At 47.0% G+C, this 21,678-nt stretch overlaps 2 protein-coding genes and 1 pseudogene across 4 annotated transcripts in view; 1 reads left to right on the forward strand and 2 right to left on the reverse strand.

The window, feature by feature from the left end:
- LOC134984848 (zinc finger protein 260-like) overlaps positions 1–21,678 on the reverse strand; it is a 155,832-nt gene that overhangs the window by 102,341 nt on the left and 31,813 nt on the right. The gene's annotated exons all lie outside the window — the stretch shown is intronic.
- LOC134984851 (zinc finger protein 585A-like) overlaps positions 1–21,678 on the forward strand; it is a 164,243-nt pseudogene that overhangs the window by 57,317 nt on the left and 85,248 nt on the right.
- The window catches only part of LOC134984850 (gastrula zinc finger protein XlCGF26.1-like), a 42,289-nt gene continuing 21,485 nt past the window's right edge, over positions 875–21,678 (reverse strand). The window contains exon 2 of the mRNA XM_063950329.1: positions 875–4,863. Within this exon, the coding sequence (XP_063806399.1) occupies positions 3,533–4,863 (1,331 nt within the window). The 3' untranslated portion in view covers positions 875–3,532. The remainder of the gene's footprint in view (positions 4,864–21,678) is intronic.

Genomic DNA, 21,678 nt, shown 5'->3' on the forward strand with positions numbered 1-21,678 from the left:
TCCTTTTATATTTCACTTGCTTATATCAATTATTGCTCTACCCATATACCCATACATAGGTAGTGCTGGTATATACATTATTTTATATCTTTCATTTATTTCTTGTCTTTCCAGGCTGACAATCAATTGCCTTATGTCATGTCTATTGAAAAATCATTCTTAAATAAAAATAATAAAAGTTATGCTTTCATTTATTCATGAAACGTAAAGAAAAAAGAGTGCGCCACACATTAAGGCTTCTTTAGATATAAGCCCACTAGTGTTTTTTCTAAACCCCCTAACCAGTCATTGCAATTTGCTTAATGTCGCACCTCCAACCAGATTAGCTAATCTTTGGTATTAACACTTTCGGATTATTCCCTCTATCCGTTGGTTCATACATAGAAGGATCATAAAACAATTATCATTTGGGCCTGTGCATAGTCCCTCAGACGTAACGTCTTCCCTGGAAATACTGGTGGATGGAGCCCTTCATTCGCTTTGCCAGGATTCAAGGGTGGTCAATCTGTTGAAATCAGAGCACTACATTTTGGCCACCGTGCTCGATCCTAGGTGTAAAGCCTACATTATATCTCTCTTTCCGGACACAAGTCTGTAGAGGTGGAAAGACCTGCTGGTGAGAAAATTGTCAACTCACGCGGAACGTGACCCGTCACCAGCTACTCCTTCATTTTCTCCAGCAACTGGGGCTGCGAGGAAAAGGATAACATTTCCGAGCCCACCCGCTGGACACAAAAGTAACAATACAAGTGACACATTAACAGGAAATTGTTTCTGTCACCATAGCGACAATTATCTGGAAATAAGATAATACACAGACACATAAAAAGACTCAACGGAAATCTTTTGTTTTAAAAAAACTTTATTTCATATCTTTAATAAACAGATTTTTCTCTATATTTTAAACTTAAAAAATACTTTACTCTGCACAACATGGATAAAATATCCTTTAAAGCACAGAAACAATTCAAGTTACATTATAGTATTGCACGTAAGTAAAACAGATTCATATCAGGAGAGCCAAAACCCTATGGGGGTCATTCAGACCCAGCCGCAATAGTGGCCCGCAGCAGTTTACTGGTGGTGACAAAATGCACGTGCAGAGGCTGCAGACACACGCATTGTGGCCGCATCCCTGAGGGGTGAATGAGGGCGGGCCAGGACCATTTTCCAGGGGATGCGTTCATCTCTGATTAACCCCCTATAAGCTTCCAGAGTGCACCTCATATCTCATCTTTTCCAAGTTACTACAAATGATATGAGATCGGTGGCAGCACTACTTTCAGGATTATTACACAGAACACACATAAAGGCTGACACAGCAAATAACAGGAACACATATAAGGGATTCATTAGAAATAAGGAAGAATAATCATTAAGTCTAATTATCAACTGGTTCTGTGCAGGACCCATACACCTCGTTACTACCTCCAGCAGCCCCTGGTACTGCACTGTGACCATCCACCCTGTCCCCCGCCTGCTGTCACCTGCCCTATCTCCCCCTACTACTGCCACTGCCCTGTCTCCCCTTCTGACACCTTAGCACTGCTTGGGGACAATATTACCCACAGACAGTGCCTCCGTCAGCCCCCGCTACAGCACTAGTGCCACCACCCTGTCTCCCCCTCTGACATCTCAGCACTGCTTGGGGATTCTTGGTACTGCTGGTAACAGTCCTTTATCTGCAGATGGAAGTAAACAAGCAGGGCAGTAATGAGGCAGAAGCTGCTTCTGGTACCATAGACCCTGGTAATATAGGGCTGGGAGAGTCAGTAAGATTATGTAATAGTCACCATCTTACAGGCAGCCGGAGGAGGTAGAGAATGGGTGTTATGTGGCAGGAACGGGCTGGTTAGGTAACAGCCTGGCTGCTGCATTCTGTACAAGCTACAAGCGGTGCAATTCTTTTGCTGGGAGACCCAGGTAGAGGACATTGCAGTAGTCTATGTGTGATGATACAAGTGCATGTATGACTGTAGGTAGATCTTCTGAGGGAATAAAGTGCTGGAGTCTGGCTCTGTTCCTCAGATGAGGATCTGATTGTGGCTGATACCTGATGTCTAAGTGTCACTCCACCATCCAGGACACCAAGATTCCGCATATGGGGGGTCATTCCGAGTTGTTCGCTCGTTGCCGATTTTGGCAACGGAGCAATTAATGCGAAAATGCGCATGCGCATGCTACACAGTGCGCTAAGTATTTTAGCTCAAACTTTGTAGATTTAATCACGGCAGAACAAAGAATTTCCATCGTTGAAGTGATCGGAGTGTGATTGACAGGAAGTGGGTGTTTCTGGCCGAAAACTGACCGTTTCCTGGAAGTGTGCAGAAAAACGCAGGCATGCCAGGATAAAACGCAGGAGTGTCAGGAGAACGGGGGAGTGCCTGGCTGAACGCAGGGCATGTTTATGACGTCAAACAGGAACTAAACGGCCTGAGCTGATCTTAGTGTTGGAGTAGGTCTGGAGCTACTCAGAAACTGCTAAGAATTTTCTATTCGCTATTCTGCTAATCTTTCGTTCACAATTCTGCTAAGCGAAGATACACTCCCAGAGGGCGGCGGCCTAGCGTGTGCAATGCTGCTACAATCAGCTAGCGAGCGAACAACTCGGAATCACCCCCATGATCAGCATTTTGTAATTCTGAACCCCCAAGCGTAATTCTGCTTGGTAGGCAAAGCTGAGCTGTAGCCCTGTCCTTTGTTGGTGAGCTTCTATCACAAGGACCTGTTTCACCAACTGGCATCACCCACACCTGGAGCTCAGCTAGACAACCATTTAGGATTGGTACTGGGTTCTCAGTAACCAGAGCAAAAGACAGGTCATCTGCATAGCAGTGGTAGATGAGGACATGACATCTGATTATTATACCCAGTGGTAGCATGTATATTGCAAAAAGCATAGGAGATAGGATAAGAACCTTGAAAAACAACGCATGGCAATGATGAGTATACTCCAGAAGATTAAAATGGTTCTTCACCTGAGTTATGTCTATTGGCCCTCATTCCGAGTTGATCGCTCGCAAGGCGAATGTAGCAGAGTTACACACGCTAAGCCTACGCCTACTGGGAGTGTATCTTAGCTTCTTAAATGTGCGACCGATGTATACGCAATATTGCGATCACCAAGCTCGTAGCAGTTTTAGAGTAGCTTCAGACTTACTCTGCCTGTGCGATCAGTTCAGTGCTTTTCGTTCCTGGCTGACGTCATAAACACACCCAGCGTTCGCCCAGGCACTCCCACCGTTTCCCCGGCCACTCCTGCGTTTTTTCCGGAAACGGTAGCGTTTTCAGCCACACGCCCCTAAAACGCCGTGTTTCCGCCCAGTAACACCCATTTCCTGTCAATCACAATGCGATCGCCGGAGCGATGAAAAAGCCGTGAGTAAAAATACTATCTTCTTAGTAAAGTTACTTGGCGCAGTCGCAGTGCGAACATTGCGCATGCGCTCTAAGCGGAATTTCACTGCGATGCGATGAAAAACTCTGAGCGAACAACTCGGAATGAGGGCCATTGTGTGCAACAAGAGCTGGTTTATTTCTCAGAGTATAGAAATGGCCTCTCACCTGTGTGACTTCTCTGATGTATAACACAAACTGATTTTCGTGTAAAACATTTCCCACACTCAGAACATGGAAATGGCTTCTCACCTGTGTGACTTCTGTTATGTCTAACAAGAACGGTTTTGTGTGCAAAACATTTCCCACACTCAGAACATGGAAAAGGCTTCTCACCTGTGTGAATTCTCTGATGTATAACAAGTTGTGATTTCTGTGTAAAACATTTTCCACACTCAGAACATGGAAATGGCTTCTCACCTGTGTGACTTCTGTTATGTCTAACAAGATCTGATTTGTGTGCAAAACATTTCCCACACTCAGAACATGGAAATGGCCTCTCACCTGTGTGACTTCTCTGATGCTTAACAAGATCTGATTTGTTTGCAAAACATTTCCCACACTCAGAACATGGAAAAGGCTTCTCATCTGTGTGACTTCTCTGATGTATAACAAGTAGGGATTTCCAGGTAAAACTTTTCCTGCACTCAGAGCAAGAAAATGGCTTCTCACGTGTGTGACTTCTCTCATGTATAACAAGATTTGATATGTGTGCAAAACATATCCCACACTCAGAACATGGAAATGGCTTCTCACCTGTGTGAGTTCTGTGATGTATAACAAGATCTGATTTCCGTGTAAAACATTTCCCACACTCAGAACATGGAAATGGCCTCTCACCTGTGTGAGTTCTGTGATGTATAACAAGATCTGATTTCCGTGTAAAACATTTCCCACACTCAGAACATGGAAATGGCTTATCACCTGTGTGACTTCTCTGATGTTTAACAAGATCTGATTTATGTGTAAAACATTTCCCACACTCAGAACATGGAAATGGCTTCTCACCTGTGTGACTTCTCTGATGTCTAACAAGACATGATTTCCGTGCAAAGCATTTCCCACACTCAGAACATGGAAATGCCTTCTCACCTATGTGACTTTTCTGATGTATAACAAGATCTGATTTGTATGTAAAACATTTCTCACACTCCGGACATATCAGTGGCCTTTCACCTACCTTACCTGTGTGTGGGTTAATACGCTTTGTGTTCTGTGTAAAACATTTGGCATCTACAGAACACGGAAACACTGTATCTACTGTCAGAGCTGTAACAGATGCACCAATATCAGAGTGATCAGGAGAACATTCACCAGGATCAGGGGGATCAGCTGATAGAGCTGGATGTATGATTGGGGTAATGGGGTTATCTCCTCGAGAATCCTGTCTACTGCCATTATCTTTTATGTCACAATCCGGGGATAACATTAGATGTCCTTCTGAGATATTCCTGCTTGTGTGTCCATCTGCTGGAAATAAAATACATTATGGAAATGTGACATTTTCTGTAACAATATTAATCTTGTAAACAATAGGAGAAGACGACTCTCTGGGACACTTAATTATAAATGTGTGTGTATAATAAAACATAACTTTTAATGAAGGCTTTATAATACTGTGTCTCAGACTATCATTGTGTCCACCCTCCTGAGAACACTCACAATAACAAATGTAATAATAAGATTTTACTCACCGGTAAATCTATTTCTCGTAGTCCGTAGTGGATGCTGGGGACTCCGTAAGGACCATGGGGAATAGACGGGCTCCGCAGGAGACTGCGCACTCTAAAGAAAGATTTAGTACTACCTGGTGTGCACTGGCTCCTCCCTCTATGCCCCTCCTCCAGACCTCAGTTAAGGAAACTGTGCCCGGAAGAGCTGACATTACGAGGAAAGGATTTTGGAATCCAGGGTAAGACTCATACCAGCCACACCAATCACACCGTATAACTTGTGATAAACTTACCCAGTCAACAGTATGAACAACAACAGAGCATCAAACAATGGATGCCAACATAACATAACCCTTTATTAAGCAATAACTATATACACGTTTTGCAGAAAGTCCGCACTTGTGACGGGCGCCCAGCGTCTACTACGGACTATAAAAAATAGATTTACTGGTGAGTAAAATCTTATTTTCTCTAACGTCCTAGTGGATGCTGGGGACTCCGTAAGGACCATGGGGATTTTACCAAAGCTCCCAAACGGACGGGAGAGTGTGGATGACTCTGCAGCACCGAATGGGCAAACACAAGGTCCTCCTCAGCCAGGGTATCAAACTTGTAGAACTTAGCAAATGTGTTTTAACCCGACCAAGTAGCTGGGGGGCAAAGCTGTAATGCCGAGACCCCTCGGGCAGCCGCCCAAGAAGAGCCCACTTTTCTTGTGGAGTGGGCTTTCACAGATTTTGGATGTGGCAATCCAGCCGCAGAATGAGCCTGCTGAATCGTGTTACAGATCCAGCGAGCAATGGTTTGCTTTGAAGCCGGAGCACCCAGCTTGTTGGATGCATACAGGATAAACAGCGAGTCAGTTTTCCTGACTCCAGCCGTCCTGGTTACATAGATCTTCAAAGCCCTGACTACATCAAGCAACTTGGAATCCTCCAAGTCACGAGTAGCCGCAGGCACCACAATGGGTTGGTTCAAATGAAAATATGACACCACCTTCAGCAGAAATTGCGGACGAGTCCGAAAGTCTGCCCTGTCCATATGGAAAACCAGATAGGGGCTTTTACATGACAAAGCCGCCAATTCTGACACACGCCTAGCCGAAGCTAAGGCCAATAAGCATGACCACTTTCCACGTGAGATACTTCAGCTCCACGGTCTTAAGTGGCTCAAACCAGTGGGATTTCAGGAAACCCAACACCACGTTGAGATCCCAAGGTGCCACTGGTGGCACAAAAGGGGGCTGAATATGCAGCACTCCCTTAACAAACATCTGAACCTCAGGAAGAGAAGCCAGTTCCTTTTGAAAGAAAATGGATAGAGCCGAATCTGGACCTTAATAGAGCCCAACTTCAAGCACATAGTCACTCCAGACTGTAGGAAGTGCAGGAACCAGCCCAGCTGGAATTCCTCTATAGGGGCCTTCCTGGCCTCACACCAGGCAACATATTTTCGCCATATGCGGTGATAGTGTTTTGCCGTCACGTCCTTCCTAGCCTTTATCAGCGTAGGAATAACTTCATCCGGAATGCCTTTTTCCGCTAGGATCCTGCGTTCAACCGCCATGCCGTCAAAAGCAGCTGCGGTACGTCTTGGAACAGACAGGGCCCCTGTTGCAGCAGGTCCTGTCTGAGAGGCAGAGGCCATGGGTCCTCTGTGAGCATTTCTTGCAGTTCCGGGTACCAAGTCCTTCTTGGATAATCCGGAACAATGGTGGTCATTCCGAGTTGTTCGCTCTGTAATTTTCTTCGCATCGCAGCGATTTTCTGTTTATTGCGCATGCGCAATGTTCGCACTGTGACTGCGCCAAGTAAATTTGCTATGCAGTTAGGAATTTTACTCACGGCATTACGAGGTTTTTTCTACATTCTGGTGATCGGAGTGTGATTGACAGGAAGTGGGTGTTTCTGGGCGGAAACTGGCCGTTTTATGGGTGTGTGTGAAAAAACGCTACCGTTTCTGGGAAAAATGCGGGAGTGGCTGGAGAAACGTAGGAGTGTCTGGGCGAACGCTGGGTGTGTTTGTGACGTCAAACCAGGAACGACACTGACTGAACTGATCGCACTGGCAGAGTAAGTCTCGAGCTACTCAGAAACTGCAGTATATTTCAGCATTGAGACAGAGACTGACTCGTCCCATACAAAAACAAAGGTGTTGGATTTTAGGAAGGCTGATTTTGTAGGGATGGGAAAATGTGTAAGCGATTCTTTGGCAGAGTGGAGGAACTTGGAAACAGTGCAGGAGAGGTGGGAAACATTCAAATGTGCAATATTGAAGGCAACAGACCTTTGTATCAAAACTGTTAGGAAAAACACAAGGAAAAGGAAGCCAGTGTGGTTTGCAAAAGAAGTAGCAAATATTGTGAGAGCAAAAAAGATGGCTTTTAGGAAATATAAGCAGACACAAAATAATGAAGACAAAAAGATATATCTTGTTAGACAGAAGGAGACAAAGAAGGTAATCAGATGTGCAAAGGCACAAGCTGAGGAGAAAATGGCCCAGTCAGTGGGTAAAGGAGGCAAAACTTTTTATAGGTATATAAGCGAAAAGAGAAAAACAAAAGGCGGAATTATAAAACTAAAGACGGACACTGGGAGTCTTGTTGAAGGAGACAATTTAATAGCAGATCATCTTAATGATTATTTTTGCTTAGTATTTACTACTGAAAGAGAGGGGAAGGGGCCACAGTTAAGTTGCAGGGATATTCAGGAAAATTAAACAAGTACATTTACAGAGGAGAAGGTCCTAACAGAACTCTCAAAGCTGAAAGTGGACAAATCTATGGGGCCAGATGGGATACATCCAAGGATACTAAAAGAACTTAAAGAGGTGCTGGTAGCACCATTGACAGAATTATTCAACCAGTCATTAGCTACAGGAGAAATTCCAGGGGACTGGAAAAGAGCAAACGTAGTCCCACTGCACAAAAGTGGAAGCAAGGAAGAGGCAAACAACTACAGACCAGTGAGTCTTACATCAGTAGTGGGGAAATTGATGGAAACACTCTTAAAAGAAAGAGTTGTAGATTATCTCAAATCCGGCAATTTACTGGATCCCAAACAGCATGGATTCACTGGGGGGAGATCATGTCAAACAAATCTTATTGACTTTTTTGATTGTGTGACTAAAGTGATGGATAAAGGTGGAGCCATGGATATAGCTTATCTAGACTTTAGTAAGGCTTTTGACACAGTTCCACATCGCAGACTGCTAAATAAACTTGAAAGTTTGGGATTAGATATTAGGATTATTGAATGGATAAGATCTTGGTTGAAGGATAGAAAACAGAGAGTTGTGGTAAATGGAGTGCATTCACAGGAGGGAAATGTTACCAGTGGAGTACCCCAGGGATCTGTACTTGGACCAGTGCTTTTTAATATCTTTATTGGTGACATTGCAAATGGCATTAAAGGGAAAGTATGCCTTTTTGCAGATGACACAAAGGTATGCAACAGGGTAGACACACCAGGTGGGGTAAAACAAATGATTGAGGATCTAGGTAGACTAGAGGAATGGTCAAGAGTCTGGCAATTACAGTTTAATGCCAAAAAATGCAAAATCATGCACTTGGGTCTCAAAAATCATAAAGCTAAATACAGTATGTCAGGTTCGGTCTGGTTTGTGTCCCCGGAGGGGGCGCTAGTGGGTCAGAGGTAGGATGGAAGAAGTGAGGATACTGGATTGGATTCCTGCGCATGTGCGCAATGTTGTTTATTTAAGCAGAAAGATAAAACAATATGACAGCAGGAATACTTGGAGAAATAAACAATAATAAATGCAATGGGTATGATGCAGCGTGGAAGCTGAAAGTCTATGGCAAAACAGTGAGAGTCTATGGCAATATGCTGGTATGGGAACCAGAGATGATAAACACGTGGAGCCAGCAGAGGTGATGATAATGGTAGCAAACCTGGTAGCAGATGCAGAAGACTTGATGCAGGGTTCACAGTGCTATTGAAAAGCACAGGCAGCTTGCAAGCTGATTCACAGGTGAGGTGATGAGCTGCACCTGGAGATGGAGTCTCTACAGCTGAGGCTGAAGCACACTGTGTTGGAGATTGGTGTGAAGCCTGTAAAGGAATGCAGGAATTGCTGATGCTTGTAGTTCCACGGAGCTGTAGTAGGATAATCAGGAACACGGAGTAACAAGCAGGTAACCAGGAACACGGGGATCTGGAGACTGGAACACGGGAACTTACACACTGAATGCAGCAGGAGAGCTGGAGGGGTTGCTGGAACTTGTAGTTCCACAGGAACAGCTGGGAACTGGAACAGCTGGGACCTGTTGTTCCACAGGTCCACTACACAAGGATATCTCTGTAGACAGAGGATTGCAAACAGGAGCCACCTGTTCACGGGATGTGACGTGTTGTCCAAGGCGATGTGAGAGAGCCACAAACTGGAAGTTATACCTCCTGCCCAGCAGTGATTGGACACAAACTGCAGGCAGAGATACTAGCTGGATTAGGTGTCCAGATCAGCTGTGAGTTAGCTGAAGCATTCCAGGCTGCAGAGGACTGAAAACTAGAACTGGAACAGAACTGAACTGGTTAGGTGGAGCACGGTGAGCTGTGGGCTGCAGGAGACTGAAGACTGGAACAGAACTGGAACTGCTGGGACCTGTAGTTCCACAGGTCCAATTCACAGGGGATACTCTGAGGACAGAGGGCTGAAGCCAGGAGAGCCCTGTTCACTGGAAGTGATGCAATGGAGACTGCGGATTCCTGACAGTACCCCCCCTTTTATGGGTGGGCACCGAACACCCACGAAGGAACTTGGAGGATCCTTGAAAAAGAACTTAGGAATACACAAAAGCAGAGGTCCTCAAAAGTCTTCCCAACTTTCATCTTCAGAAGACAGATTTTCCTCGTCAGAACAAGTAGACCATTCATGGTCATTTGAGACAGGTTTTACTTCCTGGAAGAAGGCATAACTCGGAAGGATAGAACCCCCCATAATGTAACTTGAGTCGTCATCAACAAACTCACTTTCAGAGTCAGAGTCCAGGTCTAGTGTGGTCATGGGCGCCTTTTGTTTAGGAATAACAGTATCTGAGACAACCTGTGGACCAGTAGATTTGAAGCTATATGAGACACCAGGACTAGGGTTTACGGCAGCATAGCCAACACTTACGTCAACAGATGGTAGACTTTGAACTGGTTCTGGAGCTCTCCAATTCCTGTAATTCTTGAAATCTCTGATACATTGATTCAACAGAACCTGTTCATGTTTGGAAGGAGTTGAGTCGAAAAACTGAGAACTGGAAGACTGATCAGATGTTGAATCCGGGGAGTCAATACTTTCAGAAGTGTTGCTGTAGGATGGAGACACGGGAGTATATGCAACTTTCAAATCTGAAGTCTGAGAACCTTGTCTTGACTTTACAGCTTGGAAATCTTTAATAGCTTGGTCTAATGTATCCTGATCTTGCACAGACAGAGATGTTGGAGAGGATTTAGCAGTAGACAAACTGTTGACAAATTGGCCAGAATGCCCAGATGACTCTGAATACATAAACTTTGGAGCAAACTCCTGTTTTACGGCTTCGCAGAAAGCGGGAAGATCATTCAGTAGCGGATCTTTAGATTCAATGAGAGGATTCGCCCAGTCCAGTGCTCTACCTTTGAAGAACAGGAGGAAGTATCTGATTGCATTGGCTGGAGAAATAGTCACTGAAGGTTCCGACTCAGTAAAAGCGAGGTATTGGCTCGCCACTGCACGAAACTGAGCATAGTCACCATCAAAGTAGACTGGAGCTTGTGTATCTAGTGGACACTTAGAATGCTGAATGTCAGTTGAAGTCTCGGAAGACAATGTAGGACACTTGAGAGTTGAGGACTGGAATAAGCATTCAGAAGCAGGAGTAGAATCAACTTGAAATGCTCGAGGGTGGAGAGAGGACGTCATCTCCTGGATTGACTGACGGGAATTCTCTGCTGAGGTTGACAGAACGCTAGAAGCTTCATCTTGGGGTGAGATGCGTAGAGCCTCCATCTGGGTTGAGGCAACTGCAATATCTGCAAGAACTGTAGACTCTGGACATAGCGACAGGAGTTGCTTACTTGAAACACTGGAGAGAACCACACCGGGTTCAGAGGAACTGGAATCGGCAGGAACCGACGACAACTTTGGACAAACGGATGGAACAGGGATTTGTCCAGGACTACTTGAATTGACTTGAACCGTAAGAGGCTGATCTGGACAGATGGATGGGACCGGATTGGGTCCAGATAAGCTTGAACCGGCTGGAACCGAAGGAGTCCTCGGACTGACGGATAGGACCGGATTTGATCCGAGGATGCTGGAATCGGCTGGAACCGAAGGAGGTAGCTCAGCATTGGAAACAGAGCTACTCGGGCTGGCTGGAACCAGAGGAGGCTGATCTGGACAGACGGATGGGACCGGATTGGGTCCAGATAAGCATGAACCGGCTGGAACCGGATTTGATATGAAGAGACTGGAATCGGCTGGAACCGAAGGAGTCCTCGGAGTGACGGATAGGACCGGATTTGATCCGAGGATGCTGGAATCGGCTGGAACCGAAGGAGGTAGCTCAGCATTGGAAACAGAGCTACTCGGGCTGGCTGGAACCAGAGGAGGCTGATCCGGACAGACGGATGGGACCGGATTGGGTCCAGAAGAGCTTGAAGCGGTAGGAACCGGTGGAGTCCTCGGACTGACGGATAGGACCGGATTTGCTCCGAGGATTCTGGAATCGGCTGGAACCGAAGGAGGTAGCCCATCATTGGCGCCACTCAGGCTGGCTGGAACCAGTGGAGACTTTGGACCGACGGCTGGAACCGGGCTAGGTCCATTGACACTTGATTCTGTATAGACAGAATCCGGATGTTCTAATGATCCCTCTTGGAGTGGTACTGAGCTGGTAGCACTCTCTGAAGTTGGCAAACAAAAGTTCATGTCTGTATCTGTGACTTTAAGAATTCCTCCTGGGATCTTGGCCCTGGATTCCTCACTTGAGGCTGAAACTCTAAAGACCCCTCCTGGGGTTAATAGATCAGACACACTTCTTTGAGTTGCATGCCCGGATGCCACTTCTGGAACCTGAACATCAGATACCCCTACTGGGGTCACAACATCAGATGCCCCACCTGGGGCTGTAATCACAGACGCCCCTTCTCGGGCTGTAGGCACGGACGCCCCTTCTCGGGCTGTAGGCACGGACGCCCCTTCTCGGGCTGTAGGCACGGACACCCCTTCTCGGGCTGTAGGCACGGACGCCCCTTCTCGGGCTGTAGGCACGGATGCCCCTTCTCGGGCTGTAGGCACAGATGCCCCTTCTCGGGCTGTAGGCACAGAAACTACTTTAGTTATGGGTAACATAGATAGTCTCTGTTGATTTCTGAACTTGGGATTGGGTCTATTTGTCACAGGACCCCAATCGTATACTTTTTGGACACTCCTGTCCGGGGTAAAGGAACTTGAAACTGTAGAGGATACGTTGGAAGGTTTGCAGGTGAAAACACTGTGATGCTGGGACCTGTCACCAACTTTTGAGTTACGGAAGGAACAGTCCTTAATAAGATGACAAGAACTCCCACAGTAAAAGCAGAGGTGAAGCTGCTTGCGATGCCGGCGTTCAGCTTCCGTGAGTTTGGAGCGCGGGTAGCTCTGGAATCTGCCCTCTCTCTGCATAGGAGAAGAGACTTTAGCTTGAAGAAAAGTTGACACGGAGGTCGCACTAGTCTCAATACTTTGAGCAGTACTCTTCACTGCGTTTAAAGCACCACCCAGGATTTCTGGCATCATTGGAATGATTTTTGTTAGGAGACTTTGAAGTTGTTCCAATAGATGATAAAGAGTGCTTATTGGTTCAGAGTTCACAGCAGACAACAAAGGAGTCTTGAAGCTTTCAAAGGAGGAAGTCGCTCTCTCAGGAGAGTTAGCTGTGAAGGGACTGCCATAGGACTGACTTGAGCAAGATCCATCCACAGGAACGGATTGTGCAGGGAAAGTTGAAATGACTGGAGCAGGAGTGACTTGAACAGGAACTGGAGAAACAACAGAACTTGGAAGGGATTGCTGCAAGGTATCCAAACGGATAGACATTCCCTGTAGAAACTGGAACATCTGCTGCTGCGCAGCCTCTTGACCATCCAAACGGGAGACCAGATTTTGTAAGGCCCCTGACCCCACATTCTGACCACCATCCGAGTCCATGGGCCTTGGACAAACTGTCAGGTTCGGTCTGGTTTGTGTCCCCGGAGGGGGCGCTAGTGGGTCAGTGGAGGAAGGATGGAAGAAGTGAGGATACTGGATTGGATTCCTGCGCATTTGCGCAATGTTGTTTATTTAAGCAGAAAGATAAAACAATATGACAGCAGGAATACTTGGAGAAATAAACAATAATAAATGCAATGGGTATGATGCAGCGTGGAAGCTGAAAGTCTATGGCAAAACAGTGAGAGTCTATGGCAATATGCTGGTATGGGAACCAGAGATGATAAACACGTGGAGCCAGCAGAGGTGATGATAATGGTAGCAAACCTGGTAGCAGATGCAGAAGACTTGATGCAGGGTTCACAGTGCTATTGGAAAGCACAGGCAGCTTGCAAGCTGATTCACAGGTGAGGTGATGAGCTGCACCTGGAGATGGAGTCTCTACAGCTGAGGCTGAAGCACACTGTGTTGGAGATTGGTGTGAAGCCTGTAAAGGAATGCAGGAATTGCTGATGCTTGTAGTTCCACGGAGCTGTAGTAGGATAACCAGGAACACGGAGTAACAAGCAGGTAACCAGGAACACAGGGATCTGGAGACTGGAACACAGGAACTTACACACTGAATGCAGCAGGAGAGCTGGAGGGGTTGCTGGAACTTGTAGTTCCACAGGAACACAGGAACAGCTGGAAACTGGAACAGCTGGGACCTGTTGTTCCACAGGTCCACTACACAAGGATATCTCTGTAGACAGAGGATTGCAAACAGGAGCCACCTGTTCACGGGATGTGACGTGTTGTCCAAGGCGATGTGAGAGAGCCACAAACTGGAAGTTATACCTCCTGCCCAGCAGTGATTGGACACAAACTGCAGGCAGAGATACTAGCTGGATTAGGTGTCCAGATCAGCTGTGAGTTAGCTGAAGCATTCCAGGCTGCAGAGGACTGAAAACTAGAACTGGAACAGAACTGAACTGGTTAGGTGGAGCACGGTGAGCTGTGGGCTGCAGGAGACTGAAGACTGGAACAGAACTGGAACTGCTGGGACCTGTAGTTCCACAGGTCCAATTCACAGGGGATACTCTGAGGACAGAGGGCTGAAGCCAGGAGAGCCCTGTTCACTGGAAGTGATGCAATGGAGACTGCGGATTCCTGACACAGTATTAATGGCACTATACTGGAAACTACTGAGGAGGAAAGGGATCTAGGAGTCACTATTTCAGATGACTTAAAAGCAGGTAAGCAATGTAACAAGGCAATGAGGAAGGCTAGTCAGATGCTTGGCTGCATTGGGAGAGGAATCAGCAGCAGAAAAAAAGAAGTAATAATGCCACTGTATAGGTCATTGGTACGGCCTCATCTAGAATACTGTATTCAGTTCTGGAGGCCATATCTTCAAAACGATATTAATACATTAGAAACTGTACAAAGGAGGGCAACTAAAATGGTGCATGGCCTACATCACAAAACATACCCAGAACCAGAAAGACTAAGAAATCTCAATATGTATAGTTTGGAGCAGAGAAGGGAAAGGGGGGACATGATAGAAACTTTCAAATATATGAAGGGTTTTAACAAAGTCCAGGAGGGAAACATTCTCCAAATGAAGAGAAGCAATAGGACACGAGGACATGCACTGAGACTGGAGGGGGGGGGGGGGGGGGGTTCAGGGGAAATTTGCGGAAAAATTATTTCACAGAAAGGGTAGTGGACAAGTGGAATAGCCTCCCATCAGAGGTGGTAGAGGCTAAGACAGTAGAGCAATTTAAACATGCATGGGATAGACATAAGGATATCCTTACAAAGAAATAAGGATAAAAAAAGGTTAGTGATAAAAAATAATATTAAAAAAAAATAAAAAATAGGCAGACTAGATGGGCCAAGTGGTTCTTATCTGCCGACAAATTCTATGTTTCTATGTTTCTATGTAACTGCACAGAGATGTCTTTTCGCAATATTGCGAATCTTTCATTTGAAATGTAAAGATGCTAAGATTCACTCCCAGTAGGCGGCGGCTTAGTGTGTGCAATGCTGCTATAAGCAGCTTGCGAGCGAACAACTCGGAATGAGGGCCAATGAGAACAATTGTTCTCACTCCTCTTTTTCTTACGATTCATAGCACCTTGGGTATGAGAGGAAGAGGAGGAAACACATAGACCGACTGGAACACCCACAGTGTTACTAGTGAGTCCACAGCTATCGCCTGAGGGTCTCTTGACCTGGCGCAATACTTTTGTAGCTTTTTGTTGAGACGGGATGCCATCATGTCCACCTGTGGCAGTTCCTATTGATTTGTAATCTGGTTGAAGACTTCTTGATGAAGTCCTAATTCTCCCGGGTGGAGGTCGTGCCTGCTGAGGAAGTCTGCTTCCCAGTTGTCCACTCCCAGAATGAACACTGCTGACAGTGCTTGCACGTGATTCTCTGTCCAACGAAGAATCCTGGTGGCTTCCGCCATCGCTACCCGGCTTCTTGTGCCGCCCTGGCGGTTTACATGAGCCACTGCGGTGATGTTGTCTGACTGAATCAGCACCGGTTGGTTACGAAGCAGAGGTTCCGCTTGACTCAGGGCGTTGTATATGGCCCTTAGTTCCAGGATATTTATGTACAGACAAGCCTCCTGACTTGACCACAACCCTTGGAAGTTTCTTCCCTGAGTGACTGCCCCCCATCCTCGGAGGCTCGCATCCGTGGTCACCAGGACCCAGTCCTGTATGTCGAACCTGCGGCCCTCGAGAAGGTGAGCACTCTGCAGCCACCACAGAAGAGACACCCTGGCTCTGGGGGATAGAGTGATCAGCCGATGCATCTGAAGATGCGATCCGGTGTTATGCACACCAGTGCCTGCAGGAATGTACTGGTGTCTGAACGGAGAGGGATGCAAAACAAATGAACTCACTGACAGACTGGGGAATATGACATTACGTACACAGAAGGTGATAGGGTAACAAAATAAACACAAAGTGAACAGAGAAGCCCAGAGGCTAAGAAACTGGGTGTCTCCCTAGTATTACGAATGCTCAGATGGAAAGAAGCGAGATGTTGTGTTTTAATACGTAGAGAACCCGAAATGCTGTTGCTAAGGGCAACAGCAAAACCCTAAAGGGTTACCAACGGGTGTGGCAGAAACTCCTTGGTCAGAGATGGAATAATAGACACAAGGAGAGTCTCCACAATCCTAGTCCTCACTTGCAGTGCACTGGTTCAGCTTACTGCCACTAAACTGACACCTGAACACCTTGCACAGTGAGAAAGGATTTTGGCAGGCAAGTCTGAGAATACAGCCGCAAACTTGCTAAGTTCACAGAGTACCAAAAGAACCCCAGCAAGTTAAACGACTGACTCCAGTCTTACTGCTAGGTCTGGATTGGCAGAGTGTAGTACCAAATCCCAAGGCCTATTTGCAGTAAGCAACAAACAAATACAAAGTTACACAGTACTGGCTAACTTTCAGGAACTGACTAACCAACAAAGATTCAGCAGCATCTGCTTAACCTGAGAAGAGGATTTATATAGCAGGTGCTGTCCACGCCCCACTCAGACCTCACAGACTGTGAGCACAAAAACCAGCACCGGATCCCCTGCCGTGCACAAGGCCTGTAACCACTGCACAGCAAAAGACCCGAACCGGAGTATCAGCTGCGCTCAGGTTACTCCGCTAGCACTTGCCTCCCGGTTGCCATGACGACGTGGCAGCACAGGGCAGGAGACCCTAACATCCGGACCACTTGTCCAACAAATCCCACTGAAAAATCCTTGCATGGAACCTGCCGAAGGGGATGGCTTCGTATGACGCCACCATCTTTCCCAGGACTCACCTGTTTCGGTTTTAAGAGGTCTCTGACTAGAGTCACAAGCTCCTGAGCCTTCTCCGTCAGGAGAAACACCTTCTTCTGGTCTGTGTCCAGAATCATGCCCAGAAAGGGCAGACGCGTCGTAGGAATCAGCTGCGACTTTGGGATATTCAGAATCCAGCCGTGCTGTCACAACACTTCCTGAGAGTGTGTTACGCTGATCAGCAACTGCTCCCTGGATCTCGCCTTTATGAGGAGATCGTCTAAGTATGGGATAACTGTGACTCCTTGTTTTCTCAGGATCACCATCATTTCTGCCATTACCTTGGTAAATATTCTCGGTGCCGTGGAGAGCCCAAACGGCAACGTCTGGAGTTGGTAATGACAGTCCTCTACCACAAATCTGAGGTACTCCTGATGAGATGGATAAATGGGGACATGCAAGTAAGCATCCTTGATGTCCAGAGACACCATAAAATCCCCCTCTTCCAGGCTTGCAATGACCACTCTGAGCGATTCCATTTTGAACTTGAATCTTTCCAGATAAATGTTCAGGGACTTTAAATTCAATATGGGTCTGACTGAACTGTCCGGTTTCGGTACCACAAACATTGTGGAATAGTATGCCCTTCCCTGTTGAAGGAGGGGAACCTTTACCACCACCTGCTGGAGATATAACTTGTGAATTGCCGCTAACACTACTTCCCTTTCTATGGGGGAAGCTGGCAGGGGCGATTTGAGGTAACTGTGAGGGGGCACAACTTCGAATTCCAGCTTGTATCCCTGAAACACAATCTGTATAGCCCAGGGATCCACCTGTGAGTGAACCCACTGGTGGCTAAAATGTCGGAGACGCGCCCCCACCGCTCCTGGCTCCACCTGTGGAGCCCCAGCATCATGCGGTGGATTTAGTGGAAGCTGGGGAGGACTTCTGCTCCTGGGAACTAGCTGTATGGTGCAGCTTCTTTCCTCTACCCCTGCCTCTGGCAAGAAAGGACGCACCTCTGACCTTCTTGCTTCTTTGTGATTGAAAGGACTGCATTTGGTAATACGGTGCTTTCTTAGGCTGTGAGGGAATATATGGCAAAAAATTTGACTTCCCAGCTGTAGCTGTGGAAACCAGGTTTGAGAGACCGTCCCCAAACAATTCCTCACCCTTGTAAGGCAAAACCTCCATGTGCTTTTTGGAGTCGGCATCACCTGTCCATTGCTGAGTCCACAGGACCCTTCTGGCAGAAATTGACATTGCATTTATTCTAGAGCTCAGTAGGCAAATGTCCCTCTGGGCATCCCTCATATATAGGACAGTGTCTTTTATATGCCCCAGGGTCAGTAAAATGGTATCCTTGTCTAAGGTATCCAGCTCCTCAGACAGATTATCTGTCCATGCTACTACAGCACTACACATCCAGGCCGACGCAATCGCCAGCCTCAGTAGAGTACCTGAATGTGTATAAACAGATTTCAGGATACTTTCCTGCTTCCTATCCGCAGGATCCTTTAGGGCGGCCGTATCCTGTGACGGCAGGGCCACCTTCTTAGATAAGCGTGTCAGAGCTTTATCTACCCTAGGGGAGGATTCCCAGCGCATCCTGTCTGTTGGCGAGAAAGGGTACGCCATAAGTAACCTTCTGGAAATCAGCACTTTCCTATCGGGGGAATCCCACGCTTTTTCACATAACTCATTTAACTCATGTGAAGGGGGAAAAGTCACTTCTTGCTTTTTCTCCCCATACATATAAACCCTCTTGTCAGGGACAGGGTTTCCCTCTGATATGTGCAATACATCCTTCATTGCTATAATCATGTAGCGGATGGCTTTAGTCATTTTAGGCTGCAACTTAGCATCATCGTCATCGACACTGGAGTCAGAATCCGTGTCGATATCTGTGTCAACCATCTGGGATAGTGGGCGCTTCTGAGACCTTGACGGCCTCTGAGCTGTAGGATCAGGCATAGGATGAGACCCTGATTGCCCCAAAGCATCAGCTTTATCCAACCTTTTATGCAAGGAGCTTACATTATCATTTAACACCTTCCACATATCCATCCAATCGGGTGTCGGCGCCGTCGGCGGAGACACGTCATTCATCTGCACTTACTCTGCCTCCACATAGCCCTCGTCAAACATGTCGACACACGCGTACCAACACACCACATACACAGGGGATGCTCTATTTGAAAACAGTTCCCCCACAAGGCCTTTTGGAGAGACAGAGAGAGAGTATGCCAGCACACACCCCAGCGCTATATGACCCAGGAATCACACAGTAACTTATTGTGTACCCAGTAGCTGCTGTATATATGATTAAAGCGCTAAATTTATGTGCCCCCCCTCTCTTTTCTACCGTGAGTCTGCAGGGGAGAGCCTGGGGAGCTTCCTCTCAGCGGAGCTGTGGAGAGAAAATGGCGCTGGTGAGTGCTGAGAAAGAAGGCCCCGCCCCCTCAGCGGCGGGCTTCTGTCCCGCGATTTTGTGTAAAATTAATGGCAGGGGCTCATGCATATTACAGTGCCCAGCTGTATATATGCTGCTTTTGCCAGGAGGTAATCAATTGCTGCCCAGGGCGCCCCCCCCCCCCCCCCCCTGCGCCCTGCACCCTACAGTGACCGGAGTGTGTGGGTTAGTGTGGGCGCAATGGCGCACAGCTGCAGTGCTGTGCGCTACCTCAGTGAAGATAGGAGTCTTCTGCCGCCAATTTTGACGTCTTCTTGTTTCAACCCACCGGCTTCTGTCTTCTGGCTCTGCGAGGGGGACGGCGGCTCGGCTCCGGGAATGGACGACCAAGGTTAGGTTCCTGTGTTCGATCCCTCTGGAGATAATGGTGTCCAGTAGCCTAAGAAGCACAACCTAGCCGCAGTTAGTAGGTTTGCTTCTCTCCCCTCAGTCCTTCGTAGCAGAGAGTCTGTTGCCAGCAGAAGCTCTCTGAAAATAAAAAACCTAATAAATACTTTCTTATTAGCAAGCTCAGGAGAGCCCACTAGGAGCACCCAGCTCTGGCCGGGCACAGATTCTAACTGAGGTCTGGAGGAGGGGCATAGAGGGAGGAGCCAGTGCACACCAGTAGTACTAAATCTTTCTTAGAGTGCCCAGTCTCCTGCGGAGCCCGTCTATTCCCCATGGTCCTTACGGAGTCCCCAGCATCCACTAGGACGTTAGAGAAATTATAATTAAGACTTAGATATATCTCTCTCTTGTACTGGTAACTAACCATGAAGTATAAATGGAGATGTAGTCACTCGCCAAGTCCTATGTCAGCACCAATGTAAAACAATGGATGGGGAACATATCGTATGAGATTCTAGATGAACAATAACATCAGTCATATGAGCTGATGGATCAGAGAAATGTCTCCTAACGTTACTCCTGGAAGCATTGGTAAGGTAGTATTCCTTTATGTGTGTGCTCATACGCTGGTAAGCCTGTACATGTGTTACTCACCCTTATATAAGATATATTGCTACAGCAGAGTAGGTGTGGAACAAGGTACTTTACATGCAATACACCATATGATATCCTGTAATCATCATCTGCTAGGTTATAATCTACTTTCTCTTACGTCCTAGAGGATGCTGGGGTACATTTAGTACCATGGGGTATAGACGGGCCCTTTGGGAGCCACTGGCACTTTAAGAGTTTAATAGTGTGGGCTGGCCCCTCCCTCTATGCCCCTCCTACCAGACTCAGTTTAGAAAATGTGCCCGGGGGAGCCGGTCACAGCTAGGGAAACTACGAGGAGTTTTCTTACTTTTTTATTTTCTAGAGTTAGTTAGGTTACAGGAAGGCTGCTGGCAACAGCCTCCCTGCTTTGTGGGACTTAGGGGGGGTCGGGAATAGGAACCAACTTCCAGAAGAGTTAATGGTTCTCATGAGGGTGCTCCTGTTAGCACTAAAATCCTCAGGCCAATATAAACAATTAGTGCGGGAAGCCGGGCGCCATTACAAGGGGTGGGGCTTCCTTTCAGAGCGGATTCAGCACTCACCAGCGCCATTTTCTCCTTGCAGATCATAGGAACTAGGACACTGACAGGGAGCGCTGCCCTCCCTATTAAGGTTAGTTAGTCAGCGCCGGGCTTTTATCATAATAACTGCCTACAGGGGCGCTGTGTGGCTGGCTCCTTATACTCTGTGACTCTCTGAAGGTACTCTGGGGGAAACTGTGTCTGACATTTTCCGGTGTGTGTAAGTGTGTATATCCACATTACCATGTCTAAGGACTCTGTGTCCTGTGCTGCAGAGTGTGTATCTTCTCCTGTGGAGTCTATTCCATGTACTCAGGACTGCAATGTGCTGTCTCAGCCTTCTGAATCCGAACCCCCATGGGTGGATTCTTTAAGGGGAATGATATCCCAGATTTCAACAAGGATGTCACATACTGAGAAAGAGACGCAGGTTTTGAGACAATCTGTGGTGGGTTTGAAGTATTCAGCTCCCACTACTTCATCTAAAACCCCACCTACATACCCCAAAACACGTACACTTGCCCAGATAACACTGGTACCGACTCTGATACAGGGGACGGTGATGGGGATATGCAGGGGGGGATGCATCCATTGCTAAAGGGGCGCAGCTAATGATTGAAGCCATTAGGGATGTTTTGCATATTTCTGAGAAGGTTCCGGAACAAGTAGAGGAATCTTA

Source organism: Pseudophryne corroboree (genome assembly GCF_028390025.1).
Source record: "Pseudophryne corroboree isolate aPseCor3 chromosome 3 unlocalized genomic scaffold, aPseCor3.hap2 SUPER_3_unloc_87, whole genome shotgun sequence".
Classification (NCBI taxonomy): domain Eukaryota; kingdom Metazoa; phylum Chordata; class Amphibia; order Anura; family Myobatrachidae; genus Pseudophryne; species Pseudophryne corroboree.